Source organism: Oncorhynchus nerka, unplaced genomic scaffold (genome assembly GCF_034236695.1).
Source record: "Oncorhynchus nerka isolate Pitt River unplaced genomic scaffold, Oner_Uvic_2.0 unplaced_scaffold_1405, whole genome shotgun sequence".
Lineage (NCBI taxonomy): Eukaryota > Metazoa > Chordata > Actinopteri > Salmoniformes > Salmonidae > Oncorhynchus > Oncorhynchus nerka.
This window is the reverse complement of record NW_027039912.1, coordinates 26,372-51,450: the sequence shown is the minus strand read 5'-3', so window position 1 is coordinate 51,450 and position 25,079 is coordinate 26,372. Positions and strand designations below refer to the sequence as shown.

Genomic DNA, 25,079 nt, shown 5'->3' with positions numbered 1-25,079 from the left:
TGAGGAAATTATTTTAACAGTCTTGTGGTTTACACAAACAAAATGGACAGTTGAAATTAGTTGTGTCAAATGGGATTCCTACATACAGCTTTGACCATCGAAACACAGGAATTGATACATTTGTGATCAAAGAGCGGTGCGATGGCTAACTAAGTAAGTGAATTCTTTCAACCCACATTTAGCCAAGTTAGTAAGATATAACTAAGTACAGATGTAGTCAAATGAAGAGAAAAATCACAATGTACAATTGTTTTCTTCTTCTTGATCCTATGCAGTTGTTAATCAAACACACACATGTAAACAAAACAAAAATTAAATTAACAGATTTGAGAAGAAAGTGAATCACGCAAAAGTGCCAATATATTTGACAGCATCTGTAAGTAAGTTAACTGTAAATAATACATCTGGCTAACAATCCCTCCTATACTCATGCACTAGCTACCGTAACACGTTTCCAAAAATGATGACGTGGCCACAGTTGTGTTTACGTTTGACCAAAATGTGACGTACACTAATCCACTTTCCATGCGTATTGTCCTCCTCCAGGGAGGAAATTATTTCCACAGTCTCGTGGTTAACAAACACAAACACATGGACAAGTACAGTTAAAAAGTTAAGTCAGCCATGTAAAATGACAGGAATTGATTTATTACTTGGCTAAAGTGAGTAAAATAAAGAGCAACAGTGAAGTATATCCCCTAAAGGGCTACATACTATAGAAGAAACAAGGAAAGAGGATATAGTTTGTATAATATCAACCTTCCAGTACAAAAGCCTTTCAAGACCAGAAAGGCCTTTGTACTGAAACGTTGAAACTATAACGCCCTCTTCTCGTGTGGCTTTGTTGGTCGCTCATTCTATTTAGTTACCTGCAGTTGTTTTGGCTTCTTCAGCTTCAATTTCCCCGTCTTGTAACCCCCGTATTTGTCAAACAATTCAAAAAACCTATTGAAGAGAGAAAGACATTGTATTTTATACCAAATGTAGTAAAAAAATAATAAATAAAACACACACATACACTGCTCAAAAAAATTAAGGGAACACTAAAATAACACATCCTAGATCTGAAATGAATGAAATATTCTTATTAAATACTTTTTTCTTTACATAGTTGAATGTGCTGACAACAAAATCACACAAAAATGATCAATGGAAATCAAATGTATCAACCCATGGAGGTCTGGATTTGGAGTCACACTCAAAATTAAAGTGGAAAACCACACTACAGGCTGATCCAACTTTGATGTAATGTCCTTAAAACAAGTCAAAATGAGGCTCAGTAGTGTGTGTGGCCTCCACGTGCCTGTATGACCTCCCTACAATGCCTGGACATGCTCCTGATGAGGTGGCGGATGGTCTCCTGAGGGATCTCCTCCCAGACCTGGACTAAAGCATCTGCCAACTCCTGGACAGTCTGTGGTGCAACGTGGCGTTGGTGGATGGAGCGAGACATGATGTCCCAGATGTGCTCAATTGGTTTCAGGTCTGGGGAACGGGAGGGCCAGTCCATAGCATCAATGCCTTCCTCTTGCGGGAACTGCTGACACACTCCAGCCACATGAGGTCTAGCATTGTCTTGCATTAGGAGGAACCCAGGGCCAAACGCACCAGCATATGGTCTCACAAGAGGTCTGAGGATCTCATCTTGGTACCTAATGGCAGTCAGGCTACCTCTGGCGAACACATGGAGGGCTGTGCAGCCCCCCAAAGAAATGCCACCCCACACCATGACTGACCCACCGCCAAACCGGTCATGCTGGAGGATGTTGCAGGCAGCAGAACGTTCTTCACGGCGTCTCCAGACTGTCACATGTGCTCAGTGTGAACCTGCTTTCATCTGTGAAGAGCACAGGGCGCCAGTGGCGAATTTGCCAATCTTGGTGTTCTCTGGCAAATGCCAAACGTCCTGCACGGTGTTGGGCTGTACGCACAATCCCACCTGTGACGTCGGGCCCTCATACCACCCTCATGGAGTCTGTTTCTGACCGTTTGAGCAGACACATGCACATTTGTGGTCTGCTGGAGGTCATTTTGCAGGGCTCTGGCAGTGCTCCTCCTGCTCCTCCTTGTACAAAGGCAGAGGTAGCGGTCCTGCTGCTGGGTTGTTGCCCTCCTACGGCCTCCTGATGTACTGGCCTGTCTCCTGGTAGCGCCTCCATGCTCTGGACACTAGTTATTTAGCAGATGCTCTTATCCAGAGCGACTTACAGGAGCAATTAGGGTTAGGTGCCTTGCTCAAGGGCATGTCGGCAGATTTGTTAAAATCTAGTTGGTTTGGGATTCGAACCAGCGACGTTTCGGTTAATGGCCAATAGGCTACCTGCCGAGTCGTCATGGAACAGTTGATGTCATGAAACTTAATGACTGGTAATTTGTCAGGATTAATGACACGGTTTAAAGAATTAAAAGAGTTAAATAAAGGTTCAATTAAAAATGTTAAACACAATTAAGGGGTCCTTGACGATCATGACATCTAAGGCATTACACCTAGACTTCACATACAGGGTTACCAAAGAACTCACATGGGATTCCGCACTTCCATCTTCATCTTTTGCTTAGGAGTTCGGTCTCCGTGGCGGATTATTGCGATGACACAGCGTAACTCCATCCTGATTGGAGGGAATGTGACAGTAAAAAGGAATATGAGTGAACAATGATGGTAGGTCGGGGTAATGACTTTTACCCATCACTGGCATGTCTAAATAAGCAGAAACTTCACAGTGAAGCCAGTTATCTCCTGAGACAGCAGTGGTTTTGATGTTGTGGCTACAGTAAAACTGTACATTTGTCTACCTCAATGTTTTTGCGCCTACAAGTTCGTCTTGGCAACGTTTTACCGATCATATGCACTAACATACTAGTCTGTGTGTGTAAGACTCACATGGTGCCAGATGTGGTTGGGACGATGGGGATGTCCTCAGCCTCAGTAGGGATGGACCAGGGGATGTGGAACTGAGGAGCTAACTCCCTCATCACTATATTACTGCAGAGGACAAGACAAGGAAACACAGTTCACATCATAGAAATAGATTATGGTTAACATACAGTCAACATTTACCAACATCTGGATCTTCTGACGGATTATTAAATTCTATGTAACTAGTGAGATAATAATAGCAAGTCATCTGTAGTACCATTTGTTTCCCCACTGACATTGCTGAATGCTACTTTGAGGAAACGTTCTTACTATGACTGAAATGTGGTTGTTCCACCTAGCTATCTTAAGATGAATTCACTAACTACATGTCGCTCCGGACAAAAAAACTTGAAATGATTCAGAATCAGTTGTCCCAAACAACACCCTAGGCTACCTTTAATCAGTTTGTGCTGAACTGGACTAGTTGTTATTGGCTTACAGAAGGGGGGCAACCTTGATCCTGGAGGGTGCCAGGTTAATTACCCGTCTTCAACAAAGACCACAATTAGTCTAATCAGTTGTGCTACAGCAGGGGTGGATCTGAAGTCTGCCCCTGTTGGACCAGGAGTCAGAACACTATGCCCCTGTTGGACCAGGAGGCAGAACACTATGCCCCTGTTGGACCAGGAGTCAGAGCACTATGCCCCTGTTGGACCAGGAGTCAGAACACTATGCCCCTGTTGGACCAGGAGTCAGAACACTATGCCCCTGTTGGACCAGGAGTCAGAACACTATGCCCCTGTTGGACCAGGAGTCAGAACACTATGCCCCTGTTGGACCAGGAGTCAGAACACTATGCCCCTGTTGGACCAGGAGTCAGAACACTATGCCCCTGTTGGACCAGGAGTCAGAGCACTATGCCCCTGTTGGACCAGGAGTCAGAACACTATGCCCCTGTTGGACCAGGAGTCAGAACCGGCATAGCCCTGGCATAATGTAACCCTATGAAAACACAATATGACCGAAATAGCCCTCTGGCACATCGTACCCCAGGATCTTGGCACAGTCATCGTAGTACTTCATGGAGTTCTTGACGAAGCTGAAGCCGTTGACGTCGCAGACGTAGGAGTGACCGTTGGCTCGGAGAAGGTCAAAGCCACACACTGTTTGCTGCAGGGGGAAAAGACAGTCAGATAGGAATGACATGTAGTGTAATTGGGGGTGGCATTATCAAGAATATCAATCAGGGTAAGAGGGGGAAAATGTACTTATTGAGGGTCTGTATTTGTTGATTCTCCTTTATATGACCTCAGCCTCCGTTCTGTTCGCTCTTGTCACTTCCCTTATCAAAGTGATCGATCAAGTTGAGAGTGCACTCAACAGGCTGCCTGGAGCTACAGTACGTCAGACCTGGGTTAAAACAGTTTAAGTGCTTTTAGCCTGCTAGGTGGGTGGGATTTGCACTTTCCTATTGGTTCCATTGCAACAGGCAAGCACAGATAGGGTATCTAAAATAGCATTTGAACCCAGGTCTGAACTGTGTACCAGCTCATTAAATAGAAGAGGGGCAAATCAATGACCAATTCCACGTCGACCCATAGCCCCTAGCCAGAGGCACTTGATGTAGATTTCATCCAGAGCAGCAAATAGTTCACACCTATCGGCTATTCAGTATAATGTGGCAATCTATTCAGCACCACGTGGGAATCGAACCCACAACCAACTGAGCCATAACTGACCTTGAACGCCAGGCAGACCTTGCGGGCCACTAGTTTCTCCATGGCGGTGAGCATGACGGGGTAGCGGATCTCCTTCCCCTCGCTGTCTCTCTCCACCTTCCCATCCAGGGCAGGAGACTTCCTGGCCTCAGCGTGGGCATAGTCAGGCCCCACCGTATACACCTGAGGACAGATACACATGGAGATTTAGTACACACACACAACAAATAAACAAACATGCATAGATACAGACAGATAAACAGAAATACAGACTGACAATCACATAACACACACCTTAACGTCTGTCCCGTCCGTTGGCATGAACTCTTCGTAGATGTAGGAGCCAGTCTTCCTCACGTTGCTCTCTGGTGAGTACACACTGCTCCGGCTCCCGATCTACAGGACAGAGGCAACAGCGTCAGAACTGGGAGAACTACGTACTGTCTACAGCAGTGGTTCCCAAACTCCTTTAGCTCTGTGATCAACTGAAAGCTGTTGGTGTGAACCACCAACTAAACAGACCAATCATTCTACAACGCAGAATAAAACCACCCACCAACAGGCTCCAGGTGGACTAAACACTTGGGAAATGCTGCTCTTCACACGATAGGATTACATTAGGACTGAATGAACGTCCACCATACTACTCAACTGTAACCAGAGTCAAAGAAAGAGACTAGGGTTCATTCATCAGTAGACAGTGTTGCACATCCCTTATTATCTATTCCATTTCAGAGGAAGAACACAGAGCAGCTTACTACAGTCGACTGGGATGCTAATAATGTGTGTGATAAAATCCGCTATTGGGATCGAATGGTTATAAATCCCGACAAAAAACATTGGTCCGTTTTATGAAAGTCCCGAAAGCCCTCTGAGAATGTGAGGTGAGATCACACTGAATAAAACTTACTGAGTCAAATATAATTTCAATGGGCTGTTGTATATTTGAAGGACTATGTATTACTATTAATATTGTAAGGTGAAGACGCTGATCTTGGGTCAGTTTTGCATTTTCCCCACTAATGGTTAAGGTTATGATTGGGGAGTTGATCCAAGATCTGTACCTAGATGACGTTTCACCTCAGAGCCTGTTAATAGAGCAGGAGGTAAGCCTGGCAGCTGTCATAATCAAGCAACTGGTGTGTACAGTTAAACACATACAAATAGAATATGGAACATATAGAGCCAATCACGATAGCTATATTCTATTGGGAAATTTCCCAGACGAAACCTAGTCCTGGGGTGAATTCATTAGTTGCACACCGTAGCAAAGTGTCGGACGATGTTTTGAAACTAAAAGGTTGGTCCATCCCAGTTTCGTTCCATTCCAGTCGGCTTGGTAAAGTCTACGATGCTACGATGCTACAAGCTTGGCACACCAGTATTTGGAGAGTTTCTCCAGTTTCTCTGCAGATCTTCTCAAGCTCTGTCAGGTTGGATGGGGAGCGTTGCTACACAGCTATTTTCAAGTCTCTCCAGGCTGTGTGCTTAGGGTCTGTCCTGTTGGAAGGTGAACCTTTGCCCCAGTCGGTTTTCATCAAGGATCTCTGTACTTTGCTCCGTTCATCTTTCCCTCGATCCTGACTAGACTCCCAGTCCTTTCCACTGAAAAACATCCCCACAGCATGATGCTGCTACCACCATACTTTACCGTAGGGATGGTGCCAGGTTTCCTACAGACGTGACGCTTGGCACTCAGGCCAAAGAGTTCAATCTTGTTTCTCATGGTCAGAGTCATTTAGGTGCCTTTTGGCAAACTCCAAACTCCATGCGGGCTATCATGTGCCTTTTACTGAGGAGTGGCTTCCATCTGGCCACTCTACCATAAAGGCCTTATCGGTGGAGTGCTGCAGAAATGGTTGTCCTTCTGGAAGGTTCTCCCATCTACACAGAGGAACTCTGGAGCTCTGTCAGAGTGACCATCAGGTTCTTGGTCACCTCCCTGACAAAGACCCTTCTCCCCCGATTGCTAAGTTTGGCCGGGCAGCCAGCTCTAGAGCTCTAGGAAGAGTCTTGGAGGTTCCAAACTTCATCCAGAAATGTTTTGGTACCCTTCCCCAGATCTGTGCCTTGAAACAATCCTACCTCGGAGCTCTACGAACAATTCCTTCAACCTAATGGCTAAGCTTTTGCTCTGACATGTACTGTCAACTTTAGGACCTTGTATAGACAGGCGTGTGCCTTTCCAAATCATGTCCAATAAATGGAATTTACGACAGGTGGACTCCAAGTTTTAGAGATATCTCATGGATGATCATCGGAAACAGGATGCACCAGAGCTCAATTTCGAGTCTTATAGCAAAGGGTCTGCATACTTGTAAATAAAGCATCTTTTTTTATACATTTGCAAAAATGTCTAAAAACCTGTTTTCACTATGTCATTATGGGGCAGTGTGTAGATTGATGGGGGAAAAAAGTATTTAATCCATTTTAGAATATGGTTGCAAGATAACAAAATGTGGTAAAAGTCAAGGGGTCTGAATACTTTCCGAATGCACGGTGTGTGTTATACCCTACTGGCAGTAGCATAACAGGTGATATCTGAATCCGGACCATCCGTCAGATCAGAAAATAACAGGTTCCTTTTCTTCCTTTGAAAATACTGTTGTAGTAAAGTGATGGTTGTTCTCCTCCCACTGTCAGAATAGGAGGTCTGCATCACACATGGCACCCTGCTTCCCTATGTAGTGCACTACAGGGGCCCATTGGGCTCTGGTCATAAGTGTCGCACTATATTGGGAATAGGGTGCCATTTGGGACGCAGACTAGATAAAACCTAGGCCGTGTCTACACTTGACAGTTCATGCAGCTTTTGTATTCTGATTAGAGTTCTGACCATGGAATTCTAGACCTACATTTAAATGTGTCTACCGTGTCCACATTGTGTCTGGATTCCCTTTTCCCACGTAATATTCAGATGCATGTAAGCATTCTGCAAACGGTGGAACCGGCTAAATCTGATAACAACAACTGGATGGCAGTAGCCAACTACTGTAGCTAACCTCTAACTAGCCAGAAAGCAACATTAAAGGGATTGCAAAGAGGTTAGCATAACTCTAGCCAAACCAAAAATATGTTTTCTAAATAAGCTAGCTGGCTAGCATTTGAAGCCAGCAAACACGTTCCTCACATGCTAAGAATGCATTTCCTCCCATGTTTAATGAAAAAAGGTGCCTCTCGCGCCAAAAACACACCATTTCTGGAGACCTATGGGCAGACTGCTGATGACGGTGCCCACTGTATGCGCTTTCGGTAGCCTGATTGCGTCCAGACTGAGGAGAAATCCACACACAATACATCCCTGACCAACTCCTGAAGTGGTCAGCCAGATCTGAACGCAATCTGACCACACGACCACCTGCCTTTTCAATGCGATCTTCGTAATCTGATAGCAGAGGTTTCATGTCAAGTGTCGACACAGCTCTAATGTCATCGTGTTCCTGCCTGGTTGATGAGCCCAGCCAGAGTGAGTGCCTGGTGTGGCTTCACCTATTTAAGTACCCTTAATGTGCTTTAGAATAAGTGCTATTATGGCTATGAGGAACTCTTCGGTTGGGGCTGAGGGAGGAGAGGAAGTGTGAGGGAGAAAGAAGCCTGGTCAAAAAGCTACCCCAGGGGCTTTCCCATGTGGGTTAGACAGAGGAACGTATTGGGGTCATTTTTTAAGGGTTTAACGGCTTAGGGATCAGAATGTGACCTTTCTGAAGAGGCGCTGGCTTCCCCCTCCCGCTGAGGTGGGGTAGTAGATGTAGACGTTGTGGTCTTCAGCACAGACGGGTTTCTCCACAAAGGGTTTAGGGAACACCTCCCCATTCACCTCCACATGGTCTTCTCCCTCGACCAGGTTACACTCTGGGGAAGACACACCAATACAAAGTTGTATTTATTAGTGCACACCGCAGCTAAATGTTTTGCAACAGAAAACATTATACAAAGAAAATGTGTTTTTTTGGACAAGTTCAGGTAGCCCCTCCTAGTTTCGGTCCACTTCTTCCATTCAGTTTGTAGTGAATACGAACCAGGTGCATATTGTCAGTTCATCGTCATAGTCAGACGATGGTCAGCCCTTTCAACTGTAAATAGTAGGATTCAACCAGTTGAACCTGTACATTATAGTCCCCGTTTCAAAAACAGACAATTACATGTCTTAGTATACCATTGACAGTCTGTACAACCATGCCCTCATACACTGAATAGTGTTGTTTTATCAACATTCTCAAAGTATCATGGCAAGCAAACAAAACATTAATCAGACTGAATTCCCTGAGGAAATCAGAGTCCTAATGTTAGAAACTAACAGCTGGTCACATGTTTACTCTTCAAGCTACAGCACACAGTATTTGACATAAAGCAGGTTCTTAAAAGGACCATTGAGTGGAGTCTGCTTCATGTTCTTTTTTTGACATTGAAGTATCGTGATAACACTAACTGACAGCTCTACCTTTACTGAGAAAGGGTTGTAACATTTTAGAAGCATTAAGGGGTGGGGGGCAGAGTTCCTCTGTCCAGTGTCTGTTCGGGGGTATCATCGGATGGAGCCACAGTGTCTCCTGACCCCTCCCGTCTCGGCCTCCAGTATTTATGCTGCAGTAGATTATGTGTCGGGGCCAAGGGTCAGTTTGTTATATCTGGAGTACTTGTCCTGTCTTATCCGGTGTCCTGTATGAATTTAAGTATGCTCTCTCTAATTCTCTCTTTCTCTCTTTCTTTCTTTCTCTCAGAGGACCTGAGCCCTAGGACCATGCCTCAGGACTACCTGGCATGATGACTCCTTGCTGTCCCCAGTCCACCTGGCTGTGCTGCTGCTCCAGTTTCAACTGTTCTGCCTGCGGCTATGGAATCCTGACCTGTTCACCGGACGTGCTACCTGTCCCAGACCTATTATTTGACCATGCTCTTAATTTATGAACATCTTGGTCGTGTTCTGTTATAATCTCCACCCGGCACAGCCAAAAGAGGACTGGCCAACCGTCATAGCCTGGTTCCTCTCTAGGTTTTGGCCTTTCTAGGGAGTTTCTTAGCCAACGTGCTTCAACACCTTCATTGCTTGCTGTTTGGGGTTTTAGGGTGGGTTTCTGTACAGCACTTTGAGATATCAGCTGATGTACGAAGGGCTATATAAATACATTTGATTTTGATTTATTCTTTTGCCCGTCTTAATCTTTTATTTTTATTGGCCAGTCTGAGACATGGCTTTTTCTTTGCAACGCTGCCTAGAAGGCCAGCATCCCAGAGTCGCCTCTTCACTGTTGCCATTGAGACTGGTGTTTTGCAGGTACTAATTAATGAAGCTGCCAGTTGAGGACTTGTGAGGCGTCTGTTTCTCAAACTAGACACTAATGTACTTGTCCTCTTGCTCAAGTTGTGCACCGGGGCCTCCCAATCCTCTTTCTATTCTGGTTAGAGCCCGTTTGCAGTGTTCTGTGAAGGGAGTAGTACACAGCGTTGTACGAGATCTTCAGTTTCTTGGCAATTTCTCACATGGAAAAGCCTTCATTTCTCAGAACAAAAAGAGACTGACGAGTTTCAGAAGAAAGATGCTCTAGATACTCAACTAGTCTAAAGAAGGCCAGTTCTCTTGCTTCTTTAAACAGCACAACAGTTTTCAGCTGTGCTAACAATTGCAAAAGGGATTAGCTAACACGTGCCATTGGAACTCAGGAGTGATGGTTGCTGATAATGGGCCTCTGTACGCCTACGTAGACATTCCATTTTTTAAATTTTATTTAAAAAACATGTAAATAACATTTCCAGCTACAATAGTCATTTACAACATAGTCATTTACAACAATGTCTACACTGTATTTCTGATCAATTTTATGTAACCCTAATGACTGATTTACACTACAGGGCAGGGACAGAATATTGACCATTCCTGATGGGACAGTCAACGCTTGACCCATGGGGAACACACACTGACCGTCTGGTTTATCTGGGTCGCGGTTCAGCACAGCGTAGCGTGGCAGATCGATGCCTTCCTGCTGCAGGATACGATACACTTCCCTCCTACAAAACAGACAAAACATAACATTCAGCATTCAAGTGAGAGATAGTCAGCCATCTCACTTAACATGAACGCTGTATATCGAAGGCAGCACACATCACCACGTGACACCAGTCCAAACAATGCTGGTCACACATCACCACCAGTAATCACCATAATATAACATACGGTCCTTATTCCACATAAGACCTCCAGAACAGCACAGTATTCACCATGATGCTCTGTGATAGCTACACCCCTCTATACAGAACGCTAGGGTTGTCCCGATACATGGCAAATATGGTAAATATTGTGTCTTATTGCTTGGATAATAAACACGTGACTCTGGGTAACAGAATAAGGCCGTTTGTTTCCCAACATCAGGACTGTTTTCCTCAAGAAATGAAGTCTGCTTCTTGTTTTATTAGCTTGCCATGAGACTTCTAAATCGGAGTATTGTGATACTGTTGTCATGACAATCCTACAGTATGCATCTCTAGTTTTGGTTGTACCTGTCCTGTATGTAGTACTGTGTGTTCAGGTCATTGATGAGCAGTGGGTTTCGGAGATTGGCGTAGCTCACTGCCTTGTCCAGCGGGAATCCTACAAATTCAAATGCGACACCAACTGTTAGCAAATCCTATACGCAGGCTACAGCGTATGTGCAAACTTCGCCAGGGGCAAGAATGGGACACATTAATGAAGACAGACAAGTGAATGTAATTGAAATGAGTGGGCAAACATTGTTCAAGTGGGTTTCTCCAACACTTTCCTAAAATCAATGGTAGCAAATTTAGTCACATTAGTCAAAACAGGCTGTTTGTGGTGTCAGACAGAATTACTCTAGATGGGTTGAAGACGAGTAATGCTGACACAGCGTGGTACGAGAACGGGCTGTCTGTGTGTGTGTGTGTGTATGTATGATGTAGTGTGCATGTGACTGTGTTTAAATATGTGTAATCACTTTTTGGACTATAGAATAATGGGTGGGGTAATTAAGTTGAATACAGTTATTTCATCAGCGAACAGAGTTGGTGTGTGTGTGTGTGTGTATTCCACCTTTGGAGTGGAAGGAGACGAGGCAGTCACACAGGGGCCATTTGTCCACGGGCTCGTTGAGAATGACGTCCTCAGGGAAGATGACCACAGTGATGTACTCAAACCTGCACAGACGCTCCAGGATCTGGGTCATGGGCTTTGACTTGGACTTCTTCATCATGGAACAGATCCCCACCACGATCTGTCGCTCGGGGGGCTGAGAGGGAGGGAGGGAGATCACTTTATTGAGTTAGGCTACTTTGTCTATTGACGATAGTCTTGAGTAGCTTTACAACCAGTCAACCAACTAGTCAATGAAATGGATCAACAGTTGTCACAAAAGTGCTTTACAGTTGAGTAGTCTCATGCAGTCTTACATGATCTTGTGCTGCCCTAATATCTACCTCCATTGTGATGGTATCTACAGTTGAAGTCAGAAGTTTACATACACCTTAGCCAAATACATTTAAACTCAGTTTCACAATTCCTGACATTTAATCCTAGTAAATTATTCCCTGGTCAGCTAAGATCACCACTTTATTTTAAGAATGTGATATGCCAGAATAATAGAGAGAATTATTTATTTCAGCTTTTGTTTCTTTCATCAAATTCCCAGTGGGTCAGAAGTTGACATACGATTAATTAATATTTGGTAGAATTGCCTTTAAATTGTTTAACTTGTGTCAAACGATTCAGGTAGCCTCAAAACAAGCTTCCCACAATAAGTTGGGTGAATTTTGGCCCATTCCTCCTGACAGAGCTGGTGGAACTGAGTCAGGTTTGTAGGCCTCCTTGCTTGCTTACTATAGGATTGAGGTCAGGGCTTTGTGATGGCCACTCCAATACCTTGACTTTGTTGTCCTTAAGCTATTTTGCCACAACTTTGGAAGTATGCTTGGGGTCATTGTCCATTTGGAAGATCCATTTGTGACCAAGCTTTAACAAGAGTGATGTCTTGAGAGATGTTGCTTCAATATATCCACATAATTTCCCCTCCTCATGATGCGATCTATTTTGTGAAGAGCACCAGTCCCTCCTGCAGCAAAGCAGTCCCTCCTGCAGCAAAGCACCCCCACAACATGATGCTGCCACCCACGTGCGTCACGGTTGGAATGGTGTTCTTTAACTTGCAAGCCTCCCCCTTTTCCTCCGAACATAACGATGGTAATTATGGCCAAACAGTTCTATTTTTGTTTCATCAGACCAGAGGACATTTCTACAAAAAGTAGAATCTTTGTCCCCATGTGCAGTTGCAAACCGTAGTCTGGCATTTTAATGACGGTTTTGGAGCAGTGGCATCTTCCTTGCTGAGCGGCCTTTCAGGTTATGTCGATATAGAACTCGTTTTACTGTGGATAGAAATACTTTTGTACCAGTTTCCTCCAGCATCTTCACAAGGTTCTTTGCTGTTGTTCTGGGATTGATTTGCACTTTTCGCACCAAAGTACATTCATCTCTAAGAGACAGAACGCATCTCCTTCCTGAGCGGTATGATGGCTGCGTGATCCCATGGTGTTTATACTTGCGTACTATTGTTTGTACAGATGAACGTGGTACCTTCAGGAAGAAATTGCTCCCAAGCATGAACCAGACTTTTTCCCTCGAGGTCTTGGCTGATTTCTTGTGATTTTCCCATGATGTCAAGCAAAGAGGCACTGAGTTTGAAGGTAGACCTTGAAAAACATCCACAGGTACACCTCCAATTGACTCAAATGATGTCAATTAGCCTATCAGAAGCTTATAAAGCCATGACATCATTTTCTGGAATTTCCAAGCTGTTTAAAGGCACAGTCAACTAAGTGTATGTCAACTTCTGACCCACTGGAATTGTGATACAGTAAGTGAAATAATGTCTGTAAACAATTGTTGGAAAAATTACTTGTGTCGGCACAAAGTAGATGTCCTAACCGACTTGCCAAAACTAGAGTGTGTAAACAAGAAATTTGTGGAGTGGTTGAAAAACGAGTTTTAATGACTCCAACCAAAGTGTATGTAAACTTCTGACTTCAACTGTAATAGTAATGGAGGTTACCATATCAGGGCCAGTTGTCTAATGTATTTTCATGCGGGTGATTCATATGTGACATCATGAGGCCTGATGTAATCTTGTGTAGTCTCGTCTCATGCGGTCTCACCGAGTCTGTGTCCTCGTCGTCCTCGTACAGCTCCATGTCGGTCCTCATGCTGCAGCCGTCGTAGTCCTCCAGGCCCTCGCTCTCATCGTCCTCGCAGCCCACGAAGAATCTGGGAGCGCCGCGCTGGCTCTCGCCCGGGCTGGCGGGCTCTGACATCACAATCCCCGGCGGCAGCCTTCAGCGTCCCGCCGCGCCATCGCACACCAACACACCGCCGGGGAGGGCCGCCGATGGAGGCGCACAAGGCCTACTAGGAGCTGATTGGCTGGTGACTCAAGTCTTGAGGTGGGCTAAACTGCTCTGTGGGGTGTATTGGGTTGGGGGTGGTAGGGGGTTAGGTGAGGAAGGGAAGGGGATACAAGAGCTGGTCCTGGGGCAGGGGGAATGTGTTGAGGGTTAAGTTGTAATAGGTGTGTGACAGACTATGTTAGTAGTAGTGGTGATGGTGTTTCTGGGGTGGGGTTGCTGAGGCCTCATTCTTTACTTAGCGGTTAAAGATCTCATGTTTCGGGCCTGGCCTTGGGCTGGGCTTCTTGTGTGGTCTCAGGACTAGTAGGGGTAGATCCAACTATAATGGGACCACAGCCCATTCCTCTATTCTTGTCCAAGATCAACAGAGTCTAGAAATGAAACAGAGATTATAGAGGATATTCAATAGCAGGTACCCCAGGGGTACACGCAATGTGGCGAATAAAAATGTGATTCACATGTAAATACAAAAATCTATAAAAAAGTTGAAATAAAAACCGAATAATAATTCACATTTTCAAGCAGTCCATTTAGTAAGGCCTGCATCCATAGACACATACCAGCTTTACTGATAGTACTGCTACTACCAGCAGTACTACACCTGCACCTGTCGATGACACAAGTTGTTCTGCTTCCACGAGCACATCCAATGCTAGCATCAGTAATTTGACATGTGAAGGACCAGCTAGCATGGACACTGACAGTTGTGAATCTGATGCAGCCGAAGAGCTACTGCCCCCTTACCAGGGAAAGCACCGAACAGACAATGACGTTAGTTGATCGAAGATGCACAAATATGATGAGAACTGCATTGATTTGGGATTCACTTATATTGAGAGTAGTGCCTTTCCTCAGACACAGTGTGTTACAGTATATGTGCAAAAGTACTATTTCACAACTCTATGAAACCGTCACTCTTGCGCAGACATTTAGAAACAAAACATCCCAATTTGAAAAATAAGCCACAGGTGTTCTTTGGGCGAGAATTAAGATGACTTTCAAGTAGTAAGACATGTATAAAAGCAACAGATACCATTAATAAGAAGGTGCTAGAAGCGTCTTATATGGTGAGCTAACGAGTGGCTTGGACAGGCAAGCCCCATACTATTGTGGAGGACTTAACTATTCCCGCTGCCACAGATATGACTGGGACAATGCTGGGAGAAAAGGCAACAACAAATACACAGACAATTCCTTCATCAAACAACACACTGTTTCACGACGCATCAGTGACATGGCAGGAGATGTTTTGAAACAATTATTGTTTGGCATACAAGCCAGTGAATTCTATGCGTTACAGCTGGATGAGTCAGACGTGGAGGGCCTGGCACAGCTCCTGGTATGTGTACGTTACGTTTATGCGGGGTCAATTAAGGAAGACATCCTCTTCTGCAAACCAGGAGAGGATATTTTTGAAGTACTGCACAGCTTTGTGACATTAAATGGACTTTGGTGGTCAAGATGTGTTGGTATCTGTGCTGATGGTGGAAAGGCCATGACAGGGAGACATAGTGGAGTGGTAACGCGTGTGCAAGCAGTTGCTCCCGACACCACTTGGGTATATGGCAGCATCCACTGAGAGGCTCTTGCTGCCAAGGGAAATCTGTTTTGGACACTACAGTGAAAATGGTGAACTATGTTAAAGCAAGGCCCCTGAACTCATGTATTTTCTGCACAACGCAATGATATGGGCAGTGACCATGTAACGCTTTTACAACATACAGAAGTGCGCTGGTTATCAAGGGGCAAAGTATTGACATGTTTTTTTGAATTGAGAAACAAGCTTAAAGTTTTTACTGACCATAATTCTCTGACTGGTTGCATGATGACGAGTTTCTCACACGACTGGCCTGTCTGGGTGATGTTTTTTCTCACCTGAATGATCTGAATCTAGGATTACAGGGACTCTTCGCAACTATATTCAATATGCGGGACAAAAATTGAGGCTATGATTCAGAAGTTGGATCTCTTCTGTCTTCTCTGTCTGCATTAACAAGGACAACACACAGGTCTTTCTACAGACAGAAACTAAAACAAGAAGCTCCCACGCTGAGGTCTGTTCAACGCTGGTCCAATCTGATTCCACACTCCAAGACTGCTTCCATCACGTGGACTGGGATATGTTTCGTATTGCGTCAGACAACAACATTGACGAATACGCTGATTCGGTGTGTGAGTTCATTAGAACATGCATTGAAGATGTCGTTCCCATAGCAACGACTAAAACATTCCCAAACCAGAAACCGTGGATTGATGGCAGCATTTGCGTGAAACTGAAAGCGCAAACCACTGCTTTTAATCAGGGCAAGGTGACCGGTAACATGACCGAATACAAACAGTGTAGCTATTCCCTCCGCAAGGAAATCAAACAAGCTAAGCATCAGTATAGAGACAAAGTAGAATCTCAATTCAACGGCTCAGACACAAGAGGTATGTGGCAGGGTCTACAGTCAATCACGGATTACAAAAAGAAAACCAGCCCCGTCACGGACCAGGATGTCTTGCTCCCAGGCAAGACTGACTAAATAACTTTTTTGCCCGCTTTGAGGACAATACAGTGCCACTGACACGGCCTGCAACCAAAACATGCGGCCTCTCCTTCACTGCAGCCGAGGTGAGTAAAACATTTAAACGTGTTAACCCTCGCAAGGCTGCAGGCCCAGACGGCATCCCCAGCCGCGCCCTCAGAGCATGCACAGACCAGCTGGCTGGTGTGTTTACGGACATATTCAATCAATCCCTATCCCAGTCTGCTGTTCCCACATGCTTCAAGAGGGCCCCCATTGTTCCTGTTCCCAAGAAAGCTAAGGTAACTGAGCTAAACGACTACCGCCCTGTAGCACTCACTTCCGTCATCATGAAGTGCTTTGAGAGACTAGTCAAGGACCATATCACCTCCACCCTACCTGACACCCTAGACCCACTCCAATTTGCTTACCGCCCAAATAGGTCCACAGACGATGCAATCTCATCCACACTGCACACTGCCCTAACCCATCTGGACAAGAGGAATACCTATGTGAGAATGCTGTTCATCGACTACAGCTCGGCATTTAACACCATAGTACCCTCCAAGCTCGTCATCAAGCTCGAGACCCTGGGCCTCGACCCCGCCCTGTGCAACTGGGTACTGGACTTCCTGACGGGCCGCACCCAGGTGGTGAGGGTAGGCAACAACATCTCCACCCCACTGATCCTCAACACTGGGGCCCCACAAAGGTGCGTTCTGAGCCCTCTCCTGTACTCCCTGTTCACCCACGACTGCATGGCCACGCACGACTCCAACTCAATCATCAAGTTTGCGGACGACACAACAGTGGTAGGCTTGATTACCAACAACAACGAGACGGCCTACAGGGAGGAGGTGAGGGCCCTTGGAGTGTGGTGTCAGGAAAATAACCTCACACTCAACGTCAACAAAACTAAGGAGATGATTGTGGACTTCAGGAAACAGCAGAGGGAACACCCCCCTATCCACATCGATGAAACAGTAGTGGAGAGGGTAGCAAGTTAAGTTCCTCGGCATACACATCACAGACAAACTGAATTGGTCCACCCACGCAGACAGCATCGTGAAGAAGGCGCAGCAGCGCCTCTTCAACCTCATGAGGCTGAAGAAATTTGGCTTGTCACCAAAAGCACTCAAACTTCTACAGATGCACAATCGAGAGCATCCTGGCGGGCTGTATCACCGCCTGGTACGGCAACTGCTCCGCCCACAACCGTAAGGCTCTCCAGAGGGTAGTGAGGTATGCACAACGCATCACCGGGGGCAAACTACCTGCCCTCCAGGACACCTACACCACCCGATGTTACAGGAAGGCCATAAAGATCATCAAGGACAACAACCACCCCAGCCACTGCCTGTTCACAAACAGCCACCACTAACATTGAGTGGCTGCTGCCAACACACTGACACTGACTCAACTCCAGCCACTTTAATAATGGGAATTGATGGGAAATGTAAAATATATCACTAGCCACTTTAAACAATGCTACCTAATATAATGTTTACATACCCTTCATTATTCATCTCATATGTATACGTATATACTGTACTCTATATCATCTACTGCATCTTTATGTAATACATGTATCACTAGCCACTAACTATGCCACTTTGTTTACATACTCATCTCATATGTATATACTGTACTCGATAACATCTACTGTATCTTGCCTATGCCGCTCTGTACCATCACTCATTCATACATCTTTATGTACATATTCTTTATCCCCTTACACTTGTGTGTGTATAAGACAGTAGTTTTGGAATTGTTAGTTAGATTACTTGTTGGTTATTACTGCATTGTCGGAACTAGAAGCACAAGCATTTCGCTACACTCGCATTAACATCTGCTAACCATGTGTATGTGACAAATAAAATGAGATTTTCGTTGTATGATTTGTGTGCAAATTAACTCAAGCTTACGGACAATGTCAAATGTGATACAGCGAAGCACCGGAGTGAGTTGTGTGCGCAATTACTTTCCTGAAACAGATGACACAAACAACTGGATTTGTTATCCCTTTCATGCCCTGCCTCCAATCCACTTACCGATATCTGAACAAGAGAGCCTCATCGAAAATTACAACAAGCGGTTCTGTGAAAATTTAATTTAATCAGAAGCCACTGCCAGATTTCAGGATTGGGCTGCGCTCAGAGTATCCTGCCTTGGCAAATCACTCTGTTAAGACACTGATGCCCTTTGCAACCACGTACCTATGAGAGAGTGGATTCTCAGCCCGCACTGACATGAAAACGGAAAAGGCACAGACTGTGGGAAATGATTTAAGGCTGAGACTCTCCGATACAACCCAACATTGCAGAGTTCTGAGCATCCTTTCAAGCACAAGTTACTCACAATCTTCGATGAACAAATAAGGTTTTATTAGTAAGATGGTTAAATAAAGACCAAAATGTATTATTATTATTTGTGCCCTGGTCCTATAAGAGCTCTGTCACTTCCCACGAACCGGGTTGTGACAAAAACTCACTCATTCTTATGTTTAATAAATTAATTCTATAGTGTGTGTGTGGCAGGCTTACAATGATGGCAAAAAACATTTGAGTGCGCTGACCCTGGTGCTAGAGGGGGGTACGCCACTGGAGTGCGCTGACCCTGGTGCTAGAGGGGGTACGCAGCTGGAGGTTGAATGTTTGAAGGGGTACGGGACTATAAAAAGTTTGGGAACCACTGGCCCATAGGATTCCCAACAGCATCCATATTAAGACGGGGGAGGGGCTAGAGGCCCAGTTCCATACTGATAATTGCTCTGTAAAACTGGACACTGCGTCCGACGCCCCAGAGTGTGACCAAGCTCATCTGTTAAGAGCACACAGCAGTGGCATGAGGGCGCATCGATTCCCCCCAAACACTAAATGTTACACTGCCTGCCCTGACATCAGCAAAACCCTGTAATCAAGCATTGGAAAACCTCAGGAAGAACACATCTATTGTATGTGTTCTGTGGATGATTTGACATCAGCGCTGAACTGTGGTTGCAGGTCTGTGTCCCATGACAGAGCAGCACTGGCCTACATGGCCGATTACTAAGCTCTCGGTTAGCTGTTACCACTCATTACAACCTGCCACATCATACAGAACTTTGGAAGACAAGCCTCTTGTAGAGACAATATCCAGCCAGTTAATTCCCATCAGGAGAGCTGTTATTCACAGACTGTTACTAATATTCTGTGCCTGGCTGAGTATTATAGAATAGCATAGTCAGGCTACAAAATACGTTGCCTAATTACTGCACAAAAGCATCTTACATGCCTGGACATGTCAACAACAAAAAACCTAGCGAAGAAAATGGAGAAGCCTAAAACGTGATTACCTACAATATAGGGACTAGGTAGGGGTAGAGGAGGAACTGCAGGGGAGTGTGTAGAACCTGTCAGGTCTAATTACTCTACCTACTTGAACGATGCTGCATTAAAATCACATCATAGAGAGACAGAAATGTTAACACAAAATCCTGTACTTGCCAGCACTGACTAAATGAAAGCTAGGCACAAACAGAACACTGCTGTTTGATATCTGCCCCCAACTCCCATACAAAGCTAAATTCTGCTGACTGTGTGAAAGTAGCAAAGTCCATGGTACATTGGCCATCATCACTAATGGTAGGCTAGATGCCGTTATAGTGACTATTAGCCGTGAAAAAGCTCAAAGACAATTTAGGCTATCCATGTGAGTAATGGCACAGTTAGGTAAACAGCGGCAGGACACGTATAGACTACAATAAATCTCACATCCAATTCTAACCACCCACCACATATATATGTTTTAGTTTAGGCTACGTTCCCCAACAGAGGTCATTCAAAAATAGCCTAATCATATAGGCTAGAATCTAACTGAAATCATAATGACAGTTGATTCATCTTCACAAATCTATCAATCTGCACACCAAAGTAAGCCGGTTAACTTCTCTAGGGTAGGGGGCAGCATTCGGAATGTTGGATGAAAAGCATGCCCAAATTAAACTACCTGCTTCTCTGGCCCAGAAGATATGATATGCTGGTAGATTTGGATAGAAAACACACTAAAGTTTCCAAAACTGTTAAAATAGTGTCTGAGTATAACAGAACTGATTTGACAGACGAAAACCTGAGAAAAGTCCATTCGGGAAGTAGTTATTTTTGTTGGTTTTGTAGTTTTCTATTCAATGCCATTACAGTATCCATTGACTTAGGACTCAAATTGCAGTTCCTCTGCCTTCCACTAGATGTCAAGTCTTTAGAAATGGTTTCAGGCGTGTATTCTGAAAAATGAGGAAGTAAGAGCAGTCTGAATGGGTGGGCCCTAAAGTGTCAGAGCTTTTTCATGCGTCTGACCGAGAGAGTGCCTTTCTTGTTTATCTTTTATATTGACGACGTTATTGTCCGGTTGAAATATTATTGATTATTTAGGCTAAAAACAACCTGAGGATTGAAGAGCTATTCCTTTCTCTTGGGTCATTAGGCTACACTGGCTAACAGTAAGACTCATCTCAGACAAACTTACAAATAGGTTTTATGTACCTGTGCGGTGCATCCAGGTAGTCCAATAGAGTTGAAATTTTAAAACAAAATTATCTTTGCTAATTAAGATTTCTTGTTCCATATCAATGTCAGGTAACCAAAGAATGTACCAACTCACTACCTAAATATACAAACAATCTGATGTTGCTGACTTGATGGCTGCACAGAACACTAGTCCTATAAACAGTATGCCAAATTCTAGCTCATGATGTACTCTAGGGGTAACGATAGGCTCCTTAAGATGTCCAAGTTATTTTCAGAGGTAGACTGGCTCTGACAGCCAAAACAGCCCATCACTCCATCGAAACTTGAATCAATTGTCACTTGCAATACAGTCCTAGAAACAGAAGCCCTCTACTTTAATATCAGATCAATTATTTCACAAATGCAAAAAACACTTACTGTGCACTGTTTCAACCAGCTTTATCAGTTGCAGCCAACAGTATCTTTCAGTAAGTTTCTGGCTGCCTTCGTTACACACAGGTGTTCTGAGCATTCTAGATAGCTAATTAGCACAGGTGGTCCCTCTGTCTTCCATATTCACGCAGTGTAACATGGAGATATGTCCGTGTGGGAACACTACACCCCACACACAAAAAAAGTCTCAATTTAACGTTTTATTATTAATTTTTTTAATGTACTCCCCCATACATAAGACACCTTTATCCAATAACTTGTGTAATGGAACTGAGATTCATGATCAAATTCATGATACTCAAACATTTACATATTGTCTTTTTGTGTGTGTAATGAATGTATTGTAGCGACCCGCACAGACAGCTGTGTGTTATGTGCTAGGCTAGGAGGTGGTTGTGTTGTACTGACCAGTACCCGGTGTTCGCGGGGTCCGACATGTCAATCAACCTGCTATCTGCCAATCACGGGAATGCCTGGAATGTTCTGATGCCGGGCATCCTGGTGGTTGGCGGAGTGGCGTGGAGGGGGGTTGGGCAGGGGGGTGGAGCATTGGAAGTTAAGACCAGGTTCAGCCTTTGTTCTCTCTCTCTTACGTCTGGGCTTCACAAGAGAAGGTCACGATTGGCTTGTGGGTTATCTGTCATCTATTTGGCGTGTGCTACGGCCCAAACAGTAGCCTGTGTAAAGTTGGTTTAATAAACCGTCAATTCGCAAACTCAAGCCTCTGTCTGGACAATTGTTCATTTATGATCTAGTCAGGTCATTACAGTATATTAAAGCATAACAGAAATAAACAATTACATCCAAATGTAAATATTTGTTATTAATATAATGAATTTCGCATACTATTTATAGGGCTAAGTGAACACTCACATCCTGCATTGACGAGAGTTGTAAACGGTTGCAGATGCACAGATGCACGCAGCAGTCTTTCATCAAATCAATGTTACATCTTGCGAGATGTTGATTGTCCTATTCTTGTAAAGCCCTGATATGTCGTTGTGTCAACGTGAGGGTTGAACCTCGGCCATCTTATCCACAGAGCAGGGAGAGAAGACTTAATTTGTTGTCGGCTTCAAAACCATGATCAAAACTAGCTAACGTTAGTGTGAATAAATCAGCAAGCTAGGTTAGATTAGCTAGCTACGTTAGCTATTTTATCCGAACACCTCGAATAATACTAGTTATAGTTAACTACCTAGGCTATCTTGAATAACAGAGCAATAATAATAGTAAATAACATTGGTATCATAGCTAGATAGCTGAACTCATAACAGTAACGTTAGCTAGCTACGTTTGCAAACCTGCTGTACTAGCTAAGACTGGTAACGCTAGTTAGCTATGTAAATCAAGCCTGTATTCGTGCCATTTTTGTATGTAATCAACGCCCCCCGTGACTCAGCTAGCTAGTACTGTAGTCATTATAACAAATATATAACTGTCGATGATAATTAAGCAACAAGTTACTTACGAAGTGGCTATATCGTTTTGTTGACGTCTTTTCGCCTCTTTCCCCCTTGACAGCTTTTAAGCAATACCTCACTTCTTCTTCGGTGAGGTTTAACAGCGGTTGGCATCCAATAATGTTGCATTATCGCCACCTACTACTACTACTTCTTCTTTGGTGGAGATTATCGGCGGTTGGCATCCAACGTTGTGGTGCATTACCGCCAACTACTGTACTGGAGTGTGAGACAGAGAGAAACTAAATCCTATCTGACAGCCCCGTTGCTCTTAAAAAAATAGAAAATATTTGAGACTATATCTAATGACGTTCTACTCAATCCACCGTTTAAAATAATTCCATGTATCCCCTTCTCCCTCATACTAGATATCAGCCTCTCTCTTTCCCTCTGATACTGCCCACACTGTAGCAATACATGCTCCACACTCTCTGTTTCCTGGCAATAATCACACTTTCCTGTTGGATGCTTTCCTGTCACATTTAAGTCTTATTTAACCTGCCGTGTCTCACCCTTAATCTTGTAAAAAATAGACTCCTCTCTTCTGTCCCTTCCTGCCGTCCTCCCCTCCCCGACTTTCCTCTGTACTTGAAATAAATGCATGCCCTTAGTATCTCTATTCCACTGCTCCTGCCATCTTTGCACCATCACTGTCCATATCAGTCTTTTTGCCTCTGCCTCGCTCATTGAAACTACAACATCCCCATTTCTTAGTGCTTGTTTAGCCAGTACATCAACTGCCTCGTTCCCTTCCACCCCACATGGGCTGGGACCCAAGTAAATCTTATCTGTATACCCATCTGTCTAATCCTGCAATGGGTTTGTAGCACCTCATAAAGCAGGTCTTGTCTGCTACGTGATCTAAAGGACTGGAGACTCATTAACACTGCACATGAATCAGAGCAAATAACTACTCTTTCTGGCTTGACTTCCTCCACCCACTGCAAGGCCAACAGTATTGCCATCAATGTTGCCATATATACAGCCATAGGATCTGTAATACGTTTCCTGACTTCCACCCCACATTCCTGCACTACAAATGCTGACCATCTTTTGAACCATCTGTGTAAATGGCCACAAAATCCTGATACACAATATCCAAGGACAGGAGGTGGCAGGTAGCCTAGTGGTTAGAATAGTAACCGAAAGGTTGCAAGATCAAATCCCCGAGCTGACAAGGTAAAAATCTGTCATTCTGCCCCTGAACAAGGCAGTTAACCCACTGTTCCTAGGCTGTCATTGAAAATAATAATTTGTTCTTAACTAACTTACTTAGTTAAGGAAAAAAACAACAACAGATGTCTGTTAAACAAATCAGATGACTCAACACTCTGTTTCCTCAACACTTCTAGATCAACTACTGGAGGTGGGAGTAGCCATGGTGGTTTTACATGAAAACCTACCGTTGGACTAAACTCCCTTCCATACAGTCCCATCTCCTTTGCCTGGGTATTACCCACCCAAAGCTTGTGTTCTGTCTTTGCTCATGTTCCCAACATGCCTGTAGGATGAGACATTCAGCACCTTCTTACACTTTCCCACCACTCTCTCAATGTGTTCTGCCCAGGTCAGTCTAGTGTCAAAGTATACCCCAAGAAACCTGAAGGCCCCCACCCTCTCCAAGTTTCTCCCATACAACCTCAAGCATACCTCACCTTCTTCCTGGTAAAGAACACTGTCTGAGTTTTCTCTAGAGAACCTGAATCCCCACATTAATGGCCACCGATCTACCTCATCTATTGCTTCCTGACGATGTATGGCACATTTCTGCAAGTAACGACCTCCCAATATCCGGCGGTACCTGAGAGTAAACATAATTGATCATGATTGAGAACAACAGAGGAGTAATCATGTTCCGTTCTGTACCATTATCCACCAGGTAGCTGCCTGATAGTGACTTTCTCACCCTCACCTGGATAGACCTTCCAAACAGGAAATCCTTTATTCAGTTGAACATTCTTCCTCCTACCCCATAATATCAAGCTTGATTAACACTCCCTGCTTCCACATCATATCATACGCCTTCTACACATCTTCTTATTCTATGATATCATGGGGGCCGAAAACAAACGTTTAAAGTGCATGTTGCCACCTACTGTGGTGGAATGTACTATCAATCTTGATCTGCCCAATTCTGTAGTATCATGAAAATAACATTCGAAACCAAATAAATCCCTACCCTCTACCACACC

At 44.3% G+C, this 25,079-nt stretch overlaps 1 protein-coding gene across 3 annotated transcripts in view; it reads right to left on the bottom strand.

Moving 5' to 3' along the window:
- Positions 1-23,001, bottom strand: part of ppip5k1a (diphosphoinositol pentakisphosphate kinase 1a) — a 50,009-nt gene extending 27,008 nt beyond the window's left edge. For all 3 annotated transcript variants that reach the window (XM_065015499.1, XM_065015500.1, XM_065015501.1), the window contains exons 1-12: positions 22,896-23,001; positions 13,732-14,351; positions 11,618-11,813; positions 11,071-11,161; positions 10,496-10,581; positions 8,273-8,427; positions 4,870-4,971; positions 4,597-4,758; positions 3,906-4,027; positions 2,882-2,983; positions 2,523-2,609; positions 870-945 (exon numbers count right to left, since the gene is read on the bottom strand). In XM_065015499.1, coding sequence (XP_064871571.1) covers positions 870-945; positions 2,523-2,609; positions 2,882-2,983; positions 3,906-4,027; positions 4,597-4,758; positions 4,870-4,971; positions 8,273-8,427; positions 10,496-10,581; positions 11,071-11,161; positions 11,618-11,813; positions 13,732-13,887 — 1,335 coding nt within the window. In that variant the 5' untranslated portion in view covers positions 13,888-14,351; positions 22,896-23,001. The remainder of the gene's footprint in view (positions 1-869; positions 946-2,522; positions 2,610-2,881; positions 2,984-3,905; positions 4,028-4,596; positions 4,759-4,869; positions 4,972-8,272; positions 8,428-10,495; positions 10,582-11,070; positions 11,162-11,617; positions 11,814-13,731; positions 14,352-22,895) is intronic.
- Positions 23,002-25,079: the final 2,078 nt, after the last annotated feature.